General features: G+C 33.0%; 1 protein-coding gene across 1 annotated transcript; it reads right to left on the bottom strand.

Moving 5' to 3' along the window:
• Positions 1 to 9,801: 9,801 nt before the first annotated feature.
• LOC125216232 (probable protein S-acyltransferase 7) lies at positions 9,802 to 13,976 on the bottom strand. Its single transcript, XM_048117891.1, has 5 exons — positions 13,623 to 13,976; positions 12,687 to 12,869; positions 11,288 to 11,578; positions 10,615 to 10,848; positions 9,802 to 10,523 (listed from the first exon to the last, which is right to left on the bottom strand). The coding sequence occupies exons 1-5, from the start codon at positions 13,719 to 13,721 to the stop codon at positions 10,002 to 10,004; spliced, it is 1,329 nt and encodes a 442-aa protein (XP_047973848.1). The 5' UTR covers positions 13,722 to 13,976; the 3' UTR covers positions 9,802 to 10,001.
• Positions 13,977 to 19,610: the final 5,634 nt, after the last annotated feature.

The raw sequence follows: 19,610 nt of genomic DNA on the forward strand, positions 1-19,610 counted from the left end.
CATGATTATAGAGATGCTATAAATGACATAGGAGTTTGATTGATCAATTATTTTTTATTATCTATATACTGGGAGATCACCCAAAGGTGGATCATTGTATATAGTTAATAAATACGAAAAGGATTAATCATTTATTCATATGTCATCTAGTATGTACACCCAAAGGCAACATGCTTATTTGATATATGTTTAGTTTGATTAATTGTTAAAGTATATATTTAGCATCGCTGAAAGTACATGTGCTTAAGTATTACCCAAAGTTTACTTGAATGCATGTTATTTAAAGTTTTATTACTGTTTATGAATCTGTGTTAAAGAACTCAAACACGTATAGTTAAGCATGTATAAATGTTGCAGCTTTATAAAATTTGTATGCATATCCTGACTCTGTCTTTAAATTAATGGGCAAAATTATGGAGAATGGTCCGAATAGATCCGGCTTACGCTGGGTGTAAAGATATTGGACCAAGTCATACTAACGGAAGAGGAATCCTCAACCATTATAGATGTCACTCTATAACTGAAAATCTCAATGTGAGACTCGGGAGTGATCAAACAGGTTGAGCCTTATGAGAATGACGATGGCAGAAAATTTGAGGTCATTTTTGCCCATGACGGAAAAAGTAAGAGAATTTATTAAGAAAATTAAAGAGCGTTCACGATCGATTTTGGCTGATAAGTCAAATATAGAAGCATAATGAATGGGTTTACTACAAAGAAGTTTGACTGGTCTCAGCCGATTCACGATCATGTGACAAACATGTCTAACTTGACAGACAGTAAAGTTAACGACCTTGAGAATGGAGATTCATGAGCAATTGTCGGCCAAAATTTATCATAAACTCCCTACATGTTGAATTTAGTCAGTTCCAGGTGAATTATAACACCATTAAAGATAAATGGGACAGTTAAAGAATTAAAGGCTATATTGGTTTAAAAGGAAGGGAGATTAAAGAAGATAAATTATCAAGTTGCGAATCTCATAGGTCTTGGAGGTGTAGGCACCAGTAAAGGAAAACTAAGTAACTAGGACAAAAGGAAGGATAAGTCTTTTCTGAAAGGTCCGGAAAAGCATATCCATAAGGAAAAGAAGTGTTTCATTTGCAAGAAAATAGAACATTTCAGAAAAGATTGTCCTAAAAGGAAGGCTTCGTTCGATAAGAAAGTTGAACATAACGTTTTTGTTTACTTTAAATTAAATCTTATCGAAGAGCCTAATAATACTTAGTGGCCAGTTTTGGTGCTACAATTCATATGTCTCATGTTAAACATGGATTCAGTTTGATCCAATCTACAAAAGGATTTAAACAATAATTGTTCATAAGAAACATGATAAAGGCATGGAACGAGGGCATTGGGACTTATAGATTGATCTTAGACAACGGATGTCATGTAGATCTTAACGGTTATCTCTATGTGTCTGAGTGTGCTATAAATATTGTTTTTGTAAGTGGATTGGATAACTTAAGTTTTAATATCAAGATTGGATATGGTGTATCCACATCGTACCGAAATGATTACTATTATGGTAATGGTACATTATATGATTCACTTAATAGATACAATCTTGATGCAAAGTTTTCTGAATCCTTATTTAATATTGAAAGTCGAGGCGTTAAGCGTTGTTCGTCAAGTAAATGTTTGGCGTTCTTGTGGCATTAAAGATTAGGTCCTATTTCCAAAGAAAGGATTATGAGATTGGTAAAGTACGAAAGTCTTCCTCAAAGTCGGAATTTAGTGTCCTAAATATGTGTGTTGATTGCATTATAAAGAAATCAGCCACGAGAAGCACTCAGCTTATTAAGTTAATACATACTGATATATGCGGTCATTTTGATACTCCTTCTTGGGTTGATAAAAAATTACTTTATCATCTTTATTGACGATTACTCACATTATGGAATAAATATCTATAGCATAAAAGATCCAAGCCAGTGAATGTCCTAAAGGTATTCATTGACGAGGTGGATTGCAGTTAGATAGAAAGTTAAAATTGTGAGATCGGATAGAGTTGTTGAGTTTTTATAATAGATATTGTCCATGTTCATTTGTAAAGTTTCTCGAAGTATAGGCATTTTGTGCACGGTATAGAATGCTTAATATTCCACTACAGGATGGTGTAATGGAAAAGTGGAATCGTACATTAATGGAAATGGTTAGAAGTATGTTAAGTTGTTATACTTTACCCTTTTCATTGTGGATTTATCCTTTAAAGACTACGATGTATATGCTTAATTAGGTTCCCGGTAAGACAGTTCCTAAAACTCATTTTGAACTGTGGACGGAAAGGAAACCTAGCTTAAGGCATATTCGTATTTGGGATTGTCGAGCATAAGTAATGTTATATATGATCCACATGAAAAGATTTTGATTTAAGGATTGTCAGTGAATTTTTTATTGGCTATCCGGAAAAATCAAAAATCAAAGGGATATACACTTTACTGTTCTAACCATAGTACGAGAATATTTTAAACGGGAAATGTGAGGTTCATTGAAAATGTGAAAATTAGTGGGAGTGGTGAAAGATGGATGTTCATGAAGTCCACGATAAGGTCCATCCACATATTGTTGCACCTAAGGCTATTGTTCTATTGTGTCACAATCAAAAGACACAATAGAACAACATGATGATGTGTAAAACCCACTAATCGAAAATGAAGTAGATGAACCTGTCACAATTCTACAAGAGAATAGTGAACCACAATAAATATTGAAACGATCAGTAAGGAAAAGAAAATAGGTTGTTTCAAATTACTGTGGTTTACACTATTAAAACTGAATGTGACATAAGCCGTGATAAATATTTACTCATTCCAACGAGCCATGAAAAGTGACTATTCTTCAAGAATTGTTTTGGCTTTGGTGGCTCATTATGATCTTGAGCTTTACCCGAATGGATGTAAAAACCATCTTTCTGAATGGAGAAATGGTAGAGAAAGTGTATATGGACCAACCTGAAGGAAAGTGTATATGGACCACAAGACAAGAAAAATTAGTATGTAAGCTGAGTAAATTAATATATGAGCTAAAATAAATTTCCTGTGAATGGTATTTTAATGTTTAATGATACCATTATGTCATATGATTTTGTAGAGATCATTATTGATTGATTATCTATGTAAAAATCAGTGGGAGCAAGTTTATGAATTGAGTCTTATATGTTGATGATATTTTGCTTGCTGCAAATGACATGGGTATGTTACATGATCTTAACAAGTAGTATCTCTCTATAAGGATTGCTCCAATTCAGAAGGGAGACAAGTTCGGTAAAATGAATGTCCTAAAAGTGAATTGGAGCATAAGGATTTTGAAATGAAGATATAAGTGAGACATCTTTGTGATCGAAATAGAAATATTTTGAGTTTATCTCAAGGATTATTGAATGTATTTCACAAAGGATATATCAATAAAATTTTGGAGAGATAGAATGGAAAATTGCTCTTTAAAGATAGCTCCAATTTAGAAGGGGGACAATATCCTAAAAGTGAATTGGAGCGTAAGGATATGGAAAGAATTCCATATGCATCAGTGGTTGGGAGGTTGAACTATGTTCAAATATGTAGGTGACCGAATATTATATTATTGTTGGTATGTTGGATCAATATCAAAGTAATCCCGCAAGGATCACTGGAAAGCTGCAATGAAAGTCTTCAGGTTCTTGCAAGGCACTAAAGAGAACATGTTTATATAAAGGGGATCTGATGACTTAGAAGTCATTGGATATTCAGATTCAGACTATGCCGGATGCGTCAATGGTAGAAAATTGACGTTTGGCTATTTGTTCCTTTAAGTCGTGGGAGCAATATTATGGAAAAGTGGAAAATAGTTTGTCATTGCTATTTCCACTATGAAAGTTGAATGTTGACATGCTTTGAGGTCAAGGTTCGTGAAAAGTTATTGCGAAACTTAATCTTGGGACTTGGGATTGTTAACATTATAGCCAAGCCGCTGAGAATTTACGGTATAATTTCGCAGAAATCTTCTTCTAAAAGAAAGATAAGTACTTAAAAGGTGATACATATGACGTTGAAGTACTTTGTCGGTAAATGAAGAAGTACAGAAACATGAAGTGTCCATTGAGCATATTAGGACAATATAATTGGAGTGGATCCATTAAATAAAGGATTATCACCCAAATGTTTATTGGCCATGAAAAGCATTTGGGTATTATGGAGGAAGCCTTGCTATACGAATTATATTGTGCTCATAAGGTGTAAGACACTTGGAATTCAATTAAAGTTGTGTTTCTGTTTATTGAATATGTTATCATTATAGTTTGTATACAATTATGGTTCGTGGATAACATATAATAAATTGAGAATAAAAGTTCTATCTCAATGAAAGGTCAGTATAAAGTTAGAATTGGTTTGTGATACATGGAAGGGATCATGTCGCTTAATGATGTGTGACCGCCATGATTCGATTAGTTCTAATTTTATATGGTATTTAAAGGATTTATGAACTTGATATAAAAGTGCGCATTATGGTTATTAAACCATCAAGACGACACAAAGGTCAAGTGGGAGAATGTAAGAATATTTATATTCTTATGTGACCTATGTATCTATTGGTTTAATTATAAGGATCAAGTTTATATTAAATGATGAGGATTCTAATATTAAAGACGATTTCGTGATGGATCGATTTCGATTAAAGAATTAGAATCGGGTGTATTGATAACCCTCCTCTCTTACCTCTAGTTGTGCAGAACCACCAAAATACTCCGGGGCACACTACAGCGAGGGCGGCGAAGCGGGGCAGATGTATTGGCGAGGCTGTGCAGAAGAAGTGTCTGCGATTCAGAATGGAGGTCGGCGGGGCAGTGGCGGCAAGGCGACGACTGGCTACGAGAAACAATGAGAGAGAAGGGAGAGAATAAGAAAAAGAAGAGGAAGGAGAAAGAGGCACCGGCGCCGGCTAGGGGGTTGTCAAGTCCCTCTTCTTCCTCTCCGTCTCCCTATCAATGCAGCGGCAACAAGGTGGGGCGTGAAACCGAGAGAGATGTGACACAATGGCGAGAAGAAGGAAAGGAGAGAGACGAAGGAAAAAAAGAAAAAGCAGCGGTCAGTGGTGGGCGGCGCCGGCTGGCCGAGGTGGGTGGGATAGGTGAAGCAAGCAGGCGTGAGGTAGGGCGGAAGACGCTGAGATGCAGGGCGGTGAAGCGGTGGTAATAGCAGCTCCGATTGGGAAGAGATAGAGAGAGAGAAATGCCGTATGTTTGAGAAGTAGGTTTGATCAATTATTAATTTATGGAGATATAATGTCTGGGCTTTGTTTTGGGCTGTTTAATGTATAGTGATATTATAATTTTACATTTGTTGATATTAAATTTATTAGCTATCGATTTGTAATTATAGGAGGAGTTGAATATTCATGACATAAGATTGTAATTGATTCCCAATTAATTTTAGAAATTAATTATAGCAACGTCTATATCCCCTATTATATTTAATTACATAAGTTATACTATCACTAATTGTATAAAAATAATTTATATATAATTTTAAAATAAAAATATTTTGAAATATTAAATTCTTAATATACACTAACCATTTAAATTATGCTTCCTTCGTGAGAAGAGAGTTGAATTGTATTCCTTTGTAATGAAAAATTAATTTGTTAAAAAATTATTATAATAAATACTTATATGTGATTATGCTTTTACCAATCTTTTTGATATATTCATATAATTTATTATTTCACAAATGTTGTTGTGGTTACTTTAATATTTTAATTACAATAAAATTTAAAATAGATTCATGTAAACAAACCAAATTAATCAACAATTTTTATTCCTTTCGAATTGTGCCAAAGCAGTTGAGTACTACTATAATTTCAACCTTAAAGGTGTATTTTTATTTTATTGATTTGTAAATCAACTTGTGGTATAATTAAATTGTTGTAATGGATATTTGTAGATATAATTATTTGTACGATAAAATTATTAATCGTATTTGTAGTACATTTCTTTTTTTATGAATTGTATATATAATGATAATTACAAGGTTAGGTAATCATATTTTGGAGGGTCAAATATTGGGTGACCATAAAATTGGCCATAAAGTGTTGATTCCTCAAATGTCTTTAATACCATCTGATTCAAAGTTGCTAACTTGCTATTTAGATTCCAACGACGACAATTTCCTTTAGCTATGTCGTATGCAATGACCATTAACAAAAATTAAGGTCAGTTTCTCTCTCATGTTGGACTCATTTTCCACTAAAACATTTTTCTTTCTATCTCTCTTCTTTACCAAATTTGCATTAAAGTTTATGTCATTTCAAAAAAATTTATTTTTAGGGGACGGAGGGAGTATATGATAAATGTATGTGACATATAAATGTTATGACAATATAAGTTTAATACTATTAATTTATATTTTTTAAAATAAATATATTGAGATGAACGGATGATAATTTGGTGTCATGTAGGATAATAATAATAATAATAATAATAATAATAATAATAATAATAATAATAATAATAATAATAATAATAATAAATACTCTCTCCGTCATTGAATAGAAGTCTCATTTCTTCCAGGAAACGAATTTTTGTTTAATATTACTACACTCATGTTAGATTCTATTAAAATTGTATAAAATCATATGCTGAATATGAAAGGGTTCATTTACAGTATCTTGAGAGAAATACAAATTTCTTTTTGTTGTTGTTTATAATGTTATGTATATTCTTTATAATTACTTTATATTCTTATTTGTAAATATGTTTTTATATTATTTATTCTATATTCTTTATTTTAATATATTTAGCTGTAATTATATCTTCATTACTTGAAAATCTTTTGTCTCGTGCATAGCACGAGTGTTAATTGTATAAAATTGTTTATTGAATTTGAAATATTTGATTTAGGAATAAGTGAATTTTTGATTTAGAGTGGGACAAGATAAGCATATACTCCCTCCGTCCACAAACGATAGATCTATTGTTGTTCGGCACGGGTTTTAATGTAGAATTAGTAAAGTAAGAGAGAGAGGGACAAAAAGTAAGTAAAGTAAGAGAGAGGGGAAGAAAACGTGAGTAAAGTATGAGAGAGGGAAGAAAAAGTAGGAAAAGTATGAGAGATAAACTTTCCATTTTTAGAAAGTGATCTATTTTTTCGGACATCCAAAAATGGCAAAAGTGATATATTTTTTGTGGATGGAGGGAGTATTTGATTTTGTAAATCTTTCTATTGTTATGAATTCTTATTTCCTATAGTTTCATTGGTATTAGTATTCATTATATGAAAAATCTTATGTCCCGTGCATAGTACGGGGGTTAATACTAGTATATTTAAATATATGTGTTAAAGTTATGATTCTTTATCCATCAAAAGAATCAATAAAGATTTGAGGTCAAAGAGGGGATAACTTCAATTATGAAGGATTCAGTCAATGATAGAACGAACATCAATTGGTGGATTCAACCTCTACATCAAAAGAAGAAAGCATGGATGTAGGTTGGTGATTTTATTTCCACTTATAGTATAAATGTTGTGGTTGAATTAATTCAAATCTAGAATTAGATTTCATTATCGAAATCATTAAAGTTGAGATATGGCTCACAAAATTCTCAGAATTCGGAGGAGATCCTTTACTCCACCATTACTACTACACTCCAACTCTACCTACTCACAATAAAATAAAATAATATTATAATTATGGGCTATTTTAATAAGTGATGGTGAATTATTTTATTTTATTATGAACGTAGAGTAGGAGTGGAGTAGGAGATCCGGTCCGGTCATCTTTAAGCAACCAAAATAATCCGGTAAAAATATCAGCATTACTCAACCAAAGTATTGAGTATTACATTAAAATATTGAGTAAAAGCCAAAATTGGTCCTGAACATATGGTCATTTTACGTTTTTGGTCCTAAACATTATCTTTTGAATTTTGTGGTCCTGAACATATGGAAATTTGATCATTTTGGTCCTCCGTCAACATTTTCGTTAAAAACTAACGGTCAACGGATTTAATCCCGATTTTGACCACATTAAACTTTTAATTTCTGATTTTCTTACTCCCTAATAAATAAAATAATTAGCTTCATCTGCGGGCTTTCCATTCCGACCGCGCCGCTCCCTTCTCTCCCGCCGCCGCCGCCCTCCATCAGCAAAAACCCAGATCAAGAACGGCAACCACTGCAGCAAAAGGAGACGAGAAGTGAAAGCTTCCCCAATAAAGGCGCAAACTTTGATGCGAATTCGGATTGTTTTAACAGTTTGCCGTGAGAATTACGTGGTGGCGCCACTACTTCAACGGCTTCCTCTCCACCAGCTATGGTGGTGCCACCCCCTTCCCTGCAACTCCCCGTTCTGCTCCACCCCACACTCTTCCTTCCCCTCTTACTATCTTTGCGCTATCACTAATTGCCCTTTCGAAACCATCAAATTGAGCACTTGCCACAAGTTTCCTGCCCCTCATACTAAGCCTACGGCGACGGCAGCTTCGTCGCTAAGCTATACCATGGCACCCTCCTGATAGGTCTTAGAGACCTATCTACTGATCGGAGCACCTGTTTAGTAAAGATTGAGGAAGGAAATAAAGGAAGCGGCGGAAAGAGAGAATAGGGTTTCGAGAATAAGCTTTTTATTTCTTTGCTCGATGCTTTTTTGACTCTCTAATGAACTCTATTATATAGAGTTCGGACCCTTCTTGATTCGACTCTACAATTCGAGAAATAATCAAGAAGAAAATCCGAAAAGATTTGCAAATAAAAATAAAGATTTATCCTAGGCAATATTTGAAAATAAGGAAAGCAAATAAAAAAAGATACATTCTAATCTTTAGTGAAATATGAAATCCTTGAACTTAGTGGGCTTGGGTGCGTCTCTTTTTGGTCTCTCCTTCCTTCCTTGCACTGGGCTCTTCCTCCTTACCTCACGTCCTCTTGCTTGGTGGTCTTCATGCACGTATGCATGGTGTTCTTGGAGTGGTTGTTGGTCGAGGGTTGAGCCCCTATCACCTCCCCTCCTTAAACCTCTCCAATTTCACAATTGGCTGCGCGCATTCTGTCCTTACAGAACCCATCGGCGTCGCTGGATTCGGCTGCCAAGGGAAACCCAGTAGAATTGACGGACAAACACACAGTAGCTTTCTAGAGAGAGAAACTATGCATCCCCATTAGCTGAGTCATTCCCCCACTTTCTCTCTCCCTCACACACATCAAAGACATGAATATTCGTCTCCATCGAGACGGATCACAGCTCCTCTCTCTCCTTTCCCTCTCGCTGTTATCGGCCTATGTCTCCTTCGCTGCAGATGATGAGGGGAAGAGGAAGAGGAAGAGGATTGAGAATATTTAATTTTAATTTTAAAAGAATGTTTATAAAAAAAATTAGAGAATTAATTAGGTAGTAAAAATCAGAATTAAAAGTTTAATGTGGTCAAAATCGGGATTAAACCGGTTGACTGTTAGTTTTTAACGAAAATGTTGACGGATGACCAAAATGATCAAATTTTCATATGTTCAGGACCACAAAATTCAAAAGATAATGTTTAAGACCAAAAACGTAAAATAGTCATATGTTCAGAACCAATTTTGGCCTTTACTCTAAAATATTCATCTTAACATTCTCCAATTGAATAATGGAACAAGTATTGTTACACGACGACGGAAAACTGGAAGCAAACTCAAGAATATTGTTACTATTGGCTGTAAATGGAAATTTTCTCAATGTTCTAGCTAAAACACAAATTAAATCAGAATTGAATTATTAACAATTTAGTAAGCATGAATCAAAGATGCTTGAGAGGGAGAGAGAGAGAGAGAGACCATTTGTACGCTAGCTGAATGCAATACAATTTCAAGAATAAGAAGACACTCTTACAATAGCATAAGCATTCTTTCCTACAGAATGTACCTCCTCAGAAAGCCAAGTTAGATACACCAGCAAACAAACACAACTACACCTTAAAACATTACACTCAACATTTTCACACCATAACCATACCAAAACATTAAACATTAGTAAAATGGTTTGTCCCAATAATGTCATAGTTTGGGCTCTGTTGACAGCGTCGTGCCACCGCCACTCCCACTCCCAACAGTCCGGTTCGACTCTGCCATTCTAGAAGCCAAAGCAAGGATCTCAGGGGATCTCTCCCAGTTTCCTGCCTTCCTGCCCCAACTCGAATGCATTCCACCCCGACCTCCATCACCCTCCTTTACTGTACTTATCTCAGGCGACATTTCACCTAATCCACTACTCTTGTAGTTTAAGCCGTCATTGTCGCTAAATTGGCCTTCGTGTTGATCTAAAACCGATCCAATATCCCCCCACACTCCCTTTCTTCCCATCTCAATGTCATCCACAGCTTTCCCCATGTTAGGACTATTAAAACCGCCAGTCACAGATCGCACTGGCAAGGCAACTTCTCTGGGCACCTTGGCTCTAAATTTATTCCTCGATGGAGGTATGGAATTACATAATGTCTCTTTGAAGTTCAGCAGTAATCCTTTGTTATAGGGATTGGCACGGCGGTCATATCTGTATCTAAAATTCTCGTAAGTAGTCTGCAAAAGAAGCATAGAAGGACAAAAGGAAAGTAATTAAAGCCTGCTCGAAAATAGTGAACTTTGAGCAAAATATACAGTCCCTCCTCACCTGATTTGTGCAAATCAGATAGAGATGGAATGTCATAAGACCACCAACAAACCAAACCGCAATAAATGTGTAGATAATAAGAGCCATGGAGGCAGGGGTTTTGATCATTGCTCGCCATATAGATATCTCGTAATGATTCATGATCCTTTTGATGTAAACCCAGCAGAAACCGAAAACATACACACAAAGTAGGGTGGTAGTGAAGACAAACATGAAGAAGAACCGGTAGTTTCTCTGCAAAAAAAAAAGATTGTAAATTTCAGAATATATTACTGTGATGGGATATGAACATTGTTAACTTCACACAAAGCTTAGCAAAATGAAAGATTACTTGCACGAACCTTCTAGCTTAGTGTTCTTAATTCAGCAGATACAGGTAAAATATCGCATAAAGAAAATTTTTATGCAATTCAGGAGCCAAACTCAAGTTGGATATGAACAAATAGGGTAAGACTTGTCCAAAACAAAAATGAAAGCAGATCCCATAAATAAATAATGTTAAAAAAGGATATTCATAGAGATGATTCATAGTAGCCTCCATAAGGATAAACTATTGATTTATGACCATCATCAAAAAACATATTGCAAATCATTAAGTGAAGTCAAGTAGGTTATTCCCCCAAGCAATTCAAAAGGCAAAAGTATTTGTATTTAAGTAGTGTGCATATCTTACCAGTCCTATGCACTGTCCAACCCAAGGGCAGTGGTGGTCAAATCGTTCGACACAGTTATTGCATATTGAACAGTGGGAGCAACGGGGAGGTCTATACAGCATGCATGTGTCACAATACTTAATTTTCACCGTCATGCCATTTACTTCTACTTCTTTAACACGAGCCAAGCGTAGTTGTGGGGTTTGAGTGCCTCCAGTGTTATCATCACAAGCTTCAGGCTCGGGCGGATGGGCATTTCTAGGAATTATACCTGGATCTCTTCCAGAAGTTAGCAGCAGGAGCATTAAATCCTGAAAATCAAACAGAGTGTTGAGACTTTTGGCATAAAAAGCTTAATTGAAGAAGTAAATCACCATGATAAATCATCAACCAATATTAATCCAATTAGAACATTTCCTACGTTGTAGTTCTACATGAGTATTAAAAATTCTATGCGGGTGGTTTTCAGACTATTTTTATACTTCATACAATAGTATTCCAGCAATATGATTCCAATAAATAGTACTCCCTCCGTCCCACATTTGGAGTGACAATTAGTTATGGCACGAGTTTTAAGGAATTGGTGGAGTGTGTAATTAATGAAGTGAGAGGTGGAGTGTGTAATTAATGAAGTTAGTTGGTGGAAAGTGAGATGAGTTGACTTTTAGATTTTGATTTATGTTTTGGTTTATTTTTGTGTATATAATGGCATTTGGGTGTAATTTGAGTGAATAATGGGGTAAAATGTTATGTGCAAATATGGTAAATTCTAAATGTTACTCCAAATGTGGGACGGACTTTTATGGCAAAATGTCACTCCAAATCTGGGACGGAGGGAGTAGAATTGTTATGGATGGAGTCCTACTCACAGTGACCTGATTGAATTGGGAGAAGCCATATGTATTATTGCTTAGACAATCTATTGGAGAACCGGGTAATCAATTAACATTATGAAATTTTCATACCAGCAGAGTATTCACTGTTCATGTAAAACAGTGCAAAAGAAATGTACTCCATTATATACCACTTCCTATATTAGGACACTAGCTAGATGTAATCAAGAGGAAGAACTACTAATGTGGCTACTGCAGTATTTGAGATTTTCTAATATGTCTGATTATCAGAGTTAAACTGCAGTGGTTTTAAAGAACTTGGGAACAAAGTACAAATATACACAGTATCGGCTAACAGTATCAAACCTTACTGTTCACAAGTGCTCCTCTGAACCGAATGCCTTTTGGCCAACAACATAAAACAATGTTTGTGTACCCAAATAAGGAATTAACTTTGACCATGACGATCCTATATAAGAAATAATCCTAATGATACATATTTTTTAAGATAGAAAATCTCAGAGATGGTAGCAATCTTTGCAGGCATATTTACTTGGGGTGGGTGAAAGAGAGAGAGAGGGCATACACATGATGTCAAAACAATGGCGATTGCCATAATATATCCTCCCCAGTTATCATAAGAATCACTCATCAGCTTGTGAGCGACAAATACACAAAAAACAGAGATGGGAGCTACGATCAGGAATACAGTGAGAGCCAGTGATCTTACATCCGGCCCAAAAATAAGCCTTCCTTGAAGGAAGAATTTCTGCACCAAAAAAAAACAAGTCATAATTAAGCCTTCAACAAAGACAAAGTATCGCTGCAGAATAAAAAGTCACAAGGTATCATATCACACAGTCATGAGTCATAGTCATCAACTGTATATGTTTATGTTTTAGCAAGTTACTAATTAAGTTCCAGAACTGAAAGTTAGGTGCGAATAAAATCACAAATGACGGGTCTAAAGAGAATGAAGTTGCAAAGATAATATATATGGCATCTGATTCTCAAATTTCTAGTAAATGGCCTTACACTGTGAGCTACAAAATGCTTGATGGAGCTTAAACCCTGAAACCGAAACTTCCATAACATCTAAATAAAAGTTCACAAATCCAAAAACACGATTACGGATTGATACAGCCAAGTCATTTCACATCTTAGACTTGCTGCAGTTAGATAATATAGCAGCATATCAATCATCTATGAGCTAGAGCAGTTAACACCTAAATCAAACTCTCCCTAATTGCCAATCCCCTCATTATCACTATAGCTACTAGGTCTAGTACAACTCCCTCAAAAAACCACAAAAATTATCCTAAATAACCAAACAAACAACATATTAATCAGCAAAAGCTGCTCAATTTAACGATCCCTTCATCCCTATTTTATAGCTTCCTCTTCTCTCCATTGGCACAAAAATCACTCAGAGCTCAAATCAGCATAAAAAAAGTAGATTAAAGCGAACAATCCCATAACAAACGAAAAATTATTCATGAAAAAGAAAATAATTAAAACTCACATTACTGCCTTTCCAAGCCTGATATATCCGGACCTCATCCGACCCGGTTTCGGATCCGCCTACCCTGTCGGACCCCTTTGGGGGAGGAACCACATACATTTTGTAGCGCAGTTTCCTGCCTTGATTTCAAAATTCCCACTCTCAAGTTCAAATATGTAGCATAAATCCTAGCCCCCAAAACAAAATTGTCAACAATAATTATCACCAGAAACAGTTGAACACTGAACTGAGCAGCAATCCCAGCAGAGTCGGAGTCCCGGCGAGAATGGAAAGGCCGTGTTTGGGGAAATGGGAATTGATATTTCCTGTTTCTTTTACTCCACTTGGAGTGTTTTGCCGCTTTTCCTTTTTCTTTTTCCTCACCCCTTTTTGCGTGTGCAAAGCTTTACAGGAACGCCGAGCTGACGTGGCGCTTGCTTATTGGGAGAGTGGGGCCCATGGGAACTAGTGCCATAATCATTTCTTCCAAATTCCATCGCAATTCTCACAAAAAATAATCGGTAAAAAGGTCGTTTGCATTTGATTTGATGAAATGTTTTTGAGTTTGAGGAATGAATTTCTTGATTTATAGAGCATCGAATTCAATGCATGCAAGGTCCCAAACTCTGACTTTGGATGGAATTTTTTAATTTTGTTTGAAATTTAAGTGTTTTTCCCTATCAACTACCATCTAACACTAGATCATTGTTTACTTTAATTACCATAACTCTGGCTCTTAATGAAGATTACTACTACTAGTAATAAATATAGATCGTTTCCTGTTATACTGTATAAGTGAGAAAGAGAGAAGGAAGGAAAAATATACGGCGGGAATGGAAGGTTAAGTACGTAAATTCTTTTTGCCAAAATAATTGGAGATAAAAAAAATTGTAGTCACTTTTGAGATGGATGAAAAAATTTACTACTTTCTCTATTTTAAAATAAATACTATACTTATATTTATTATGAATTATTAAAAAGGCTACATATGGAAAACTTTATTTATATGATTTCATAAATGATACTACTACTAAAAGGATCGAGAAATTATGTTTTTAAGAATTAGAATATCATGACTACTATAGGCCATGCAAACTTGTTTCGGGAATCAATTCAATACCTAGAAACATAATTATCAATCATTTTATCATGGGCATCAGAGCAGAAAAACATCAGGCTCAGAAAAAATTCATCATAGCCTTCCCAATTACCAATTCTCGACCAAAACGCATAGATCAAACAAGTAACCAAATTCCCACAGAAAAGATGTCAGATGATACAAAACCAAATACCGAGTCCTCGAGCAGATTGAGGACATGTCACAATGGCATTCAAACTTAACGGGGAGAATTACCAGTTATGGTCACGGGTCGTAAAAATTGAAATTGGGAGTAGGGGGTCTACTCCCATATCACATGAAATCTAGCCCCACCGAAATAGGGAGGCAAGGAAAAAGACAGATTTGATAGTCTTTCCCTGGATCGTAGATGTATCAAAACCGACATTACAGGTCATACACGAGGTAAGAATCTCATGAACCGCGACCATAATCGGTAGTACCTCCCGTAAAGTTTGGAATTGGTATATGGGTAGGCTATGATGAATTTTTTCTGAGCCTAATATTTTTTTCCTGCTCTGACACCATGATAAAAGGATTGAGAAATATGCTTCCCTGTATTGAATTGAGACATACTCCAGGTTTCTCTATATTGAACTGATTCATGAAGCTGGTTTATACGGCCTTTAATAGGCGAGATATGGCATCACATATTAGTTAGCTTCAATCAAGGAGTACATAGTAGCTCGATCAATTCTAAATTCTGGTCAATCTCTTAATTGTAGGTGACTTCTTGTCAACAATAACTAAAGACCGTTACAAAAAAAAATGGAAGGAGTACTGTCGAACCTTTTTATATCATCTATTATATTCGTATAGAACATTTTGACAATTGGTAATTGATTAGATATATATACACATTTATTATGATGGACTCATTAATCATTTCTTTGATCTCACATTAATTTAACTTTTCTTCTACTGTTGATGGGAATTTAATTATACTTGCATGGGAGTTTAACCGTAGCATCAATAATAATGTTCTATTTAGACTTTTCAAAATCAATTATTTTAAGGGCAAAGATAAATTAACAAACATTGTATATACAAAATATCCTTGAATTTTGAACCGATTTTTATTTAAACCGATTTTTTTTATCAACTATTATTTCCTTACTACATTACCCTTTTTATTATATTTGTAAAGTCATATCACTCTCAAATTACATTGATTGCATATGGTATTATGGTATAATTAAATTTTGGTCAAATTACATTGATGTAATATAATTAAATTCTGGCGCATTATTTAGGGAAATTACAAATGGAGCCAATCTAAATTTCAAATTTCAAATTGTGTTTTATGCATATCATAAACAAATCAACTTAATAATGTATCTAGAAGTAGAGATGTCAATGTAGCCCGCAATCCGTGGGCCGGCCCGAATAGCCCGCCAAATTTACAGGGTTAGGGCTGAAAATTTCTAGCCCGATAAAATTACAGCCCGATTAGCCCACACCATATTAGCCCGCAACCCGTTAGGGCCAGACCCGAAAACCCGATGGGCTGGCCCGAAAACCCGATAAAATTTCTATTGTTCTATTTGTTTGACTCTAATTTGACACTTCATTTATTATTTTATGATATAGATTACTAAAAAAATAATTTTCAATTTTATATATTAAATATATAAATGAAGTATTAAATTTTTATTAACATAATAATAGATATATTAATTAGAAACTTCAAATTCACTAAAAAAATATATTTAAATTTCTAAAACATGTTTTTCTTGATGTTTATGTTTTGTTTTGCATAAATCTCAAATATTAGTATATGATGTTGTTTATGTTTGAGTTTAAGCATATATCTCAAATATATCATAATAAAACATTTTACATTTTATAAATATAACTAATTTTCACCATTATTTATTTGATTGATCGCATGTTAATTTTATCGATAGCAACCCGATTAACCCGCTGGGCTAGCCCGAAACCCGAGCTTCTAGGGTTAGGGTTGAACTTTTATAACCCGAAGAAAATCACAACCCGATTAGCCCGCACCCGATTGACCCGCAACCCGAATAGGGTTGGCCCGAAACCCGGTAGGCTGACCCGATTGACATCCCTATCTAGAAGTACCATAAACATAAAAATATATATATATATATATATATATATAGATATATATATATATATATATATATATATAAGATTATTTAGAACTTTTAAGTTTATTAAGAAAGTGGTTGAATCCTCAAAAATTTGAGTAATATAATATTCATTGCTAACATCAATTATATTTTGTACTAATATATTTGAATCCAACGATGAAGACGAAATATTATGTACGAATGAGTCGAACAATGCCCCGAGGATGAATTTCAATTCCGAAAAAATAATATGAAGATGATATATTCACGTCAATTATATTTTGTACTAATATACACACAACTCACATGACGAGAAGATTTACAAAAATGAGATAATACAAGAACGTATCTGTTTGGATGAATAACATTAAGAAATTAAGAAATTGAAAGTGAATTATTATTATTATTATTATTGTTATTATTATTATTATTAATTGGATATAGATAACTATTATTATTATTATTTCATTGGATGATAAAATGAAGAAAGTAATTATAGGCATGTCGTTTTTATAACTTAGAATTTCAAGAATGATTTAATAATTAAAAATTTAATTAGATGTGAATGACTATTATTATTCCATTGGATGATAATATTTAGAAATAAAGTTTATACATGTACAGTCGTTTTTATAACTTAGAATTATAAGAATTATTTAGCAATGAAAACAATTGGATGTGAATGACTTCTAGTATTCAATTGGATGATAATGTTTAGAAATTAAATATATACACATGCAGTTGTTTTTATAACATAGAATCTCAAAAGATGAATTAATAAAAAATAATTGGATGAGAACGAATATTTTTATTGCATATTTTGTTGGATGATAACACTATATATGCATATAGTCGTTTTTATAACTTGGAATTTTAATAATTATTTAGTAATAAAAAGTTAATTAGATGTGAATGACTAGTATTATTATTTCATTGGATTTATGACTTTAAAAAGTTAATTATATATGCATGTACTCATTTTTATAATTGGAATATTAATAATTATTTAGTAATAAAAATTAATTGGATGTGAATATCTATTATAATTATTTCATTGGATAGTAGCATTAAGAAATTTAATTACATATGTATGTAGTCGTTTTATAACAATATTTTAAGAATGAGAAATAAAAAAATTAATTAGATGTGAATGACTATTATCATTCCATTGGATGATAATGTTTAGAAATTAAGAATATTTATATGTAGTTGTGTTTATAACTTAGAATTGTAAGAATTATTTAGTAATAAAAATAATTGGAAAAACTACTAATATTTCATTGGACGATAACGTTTAGAAATTAAGTATATACACATGTAGTCGTTTTTATAACTTAAAAATTTTAAGAATTATTTACTAATAAAAAATAATTGGATATGAATGACTATTAATATTCCATTGGATGATAACGTTTAGAAATTAAGTACATGCAGATGCAAACGTTTTTGTAACTTAGAATTACAAAGATGAATTTACGTAATAAAATAATTGGATGTGAATGGATATGATTATTTCATTGGATGATAATAAGAAATTATTTATACATCAATGCATTTTTGTAATTTAGAATTTTCAGAATTATTTTGTAATGAAAAATTAATTGAATGAATGACTACTAATATTCCATTCAATGATAACGTTTAGAACTTAAGCATATGCACACATGCAGTCGTTTTTATAACTTGGAATTTTAGAGATGAATTAATAATAAAATACTTGGATCGTCAGATGATAACACTAAGAAATTAATTGTATGCATGTAGTTATTTTCATAACAGAGAATTAAAATAATTATTTAGAAATAAAAAATTAATTTGATGTGGATGACTATTATTATTTCACTGGATGATAACATTAAGAAATTAAGTATATACACATGTAGTCAATTTTATAATTTAGAATTTTAAAGATGATTAATAATAAAATAATTGAATACGAATGACCGTTTATTTCATATTTTCATTTGATAATAACACTGATAAATTAATTATGCTTACATTTAATCATTTTTATTACTTATTTACTTATATTATATATACATGCAATCGTCTTTATTAATTATATATACATATAGTCAAGTTCATCATTCGAAATTAATTATTACAAAATATTGTGTAGTTCAATATTGTGAAATCAAATATGGTAAAATATTATAAAATCAAATATTTATTCATTCCTATTCATCATCCGGAAATTAATTATGCAATAAAAAATCATAGACTTCGTTACTATTCCAAATATTAGTACGTATTTATAATCAAAGTGTATTTGAAAAAAAAAACAAAATAGTTGTATAGAAGGTAACTTTGATTCATTTTCTTATTTTAAAACTTTACTTTTATATTTTAATTAAATATTGTAATTTTATTATAAAATTTGTTTCAAGTATTCCTATTCATCACCTGAAATGGCGAAATTTATGACATCATATATTTTGTACAATATATCCATTAATTGTAATTAAATTTTAATTTTCAGAAATCTCATTTAGAGATATATAAAGAAATTCAATCATGTATATTTAAGTAATCTATGATTTATTAAATTAATATCTATTGTGAAATTACACGCAAGAATTTAGAAAAATAAATATTTATTTTTCATTCGATAACCAAAGGTGAGTTTTGACCGAAAGACCTCGAGCCAAGAGATTTAGGACACCATAGACAAATGAAATATCATCATTCTTGGAAGAAGAAATTATGCAAACATATATAGGTTTGTGTTAAAATGACAACCACCCTTAAAATGACAACGTGACAATGCTTATACAGCAATATTATAAACGCTACACA

This window comes from Salvia hispanica, chromosome 3 (genome assembly GCF_023119035.1).
Source record: "Salvia hispanica cultivar TCC Black 2014 chromosome 3, UniMelb_Shisp_WGS_1.0, whole genome shotgun sequence".
In the NCBI taxonomy this organism is placed as follows: Eukaryota; Viridiplantae; Streptophyta; class Magnoliopsida; order Lamiales; family Lamiaceae; genus Salvia; species Salvia hispanica.

Excerpts from the sequence above, each read along its gene's own strand:
- LOC125216232 (XM_048117891.1), bottom strand. The coding sequence starts at position 13,721 with ATGTATGTGGTTCCTCCCCCAAAGGGGTCCGACAGGGTAGGCGGATCC. Across the intron at positions 12,870-13,622 it reads AGGCTTGGAAAGGCAGTAAT|AAATTCTTCCTTCAAGGAAG; the intron begins GTGAGTTTTAAT and ends TTTTTGGTGCAG. Across the intron at positions 10,849-11,287 it reads TTGGACAGTGCATAGGACTG|AGAAACTACCGGTTCTTCTT; the intron begins GTAAGATATGCA and ends TTTTTTTTGCAG.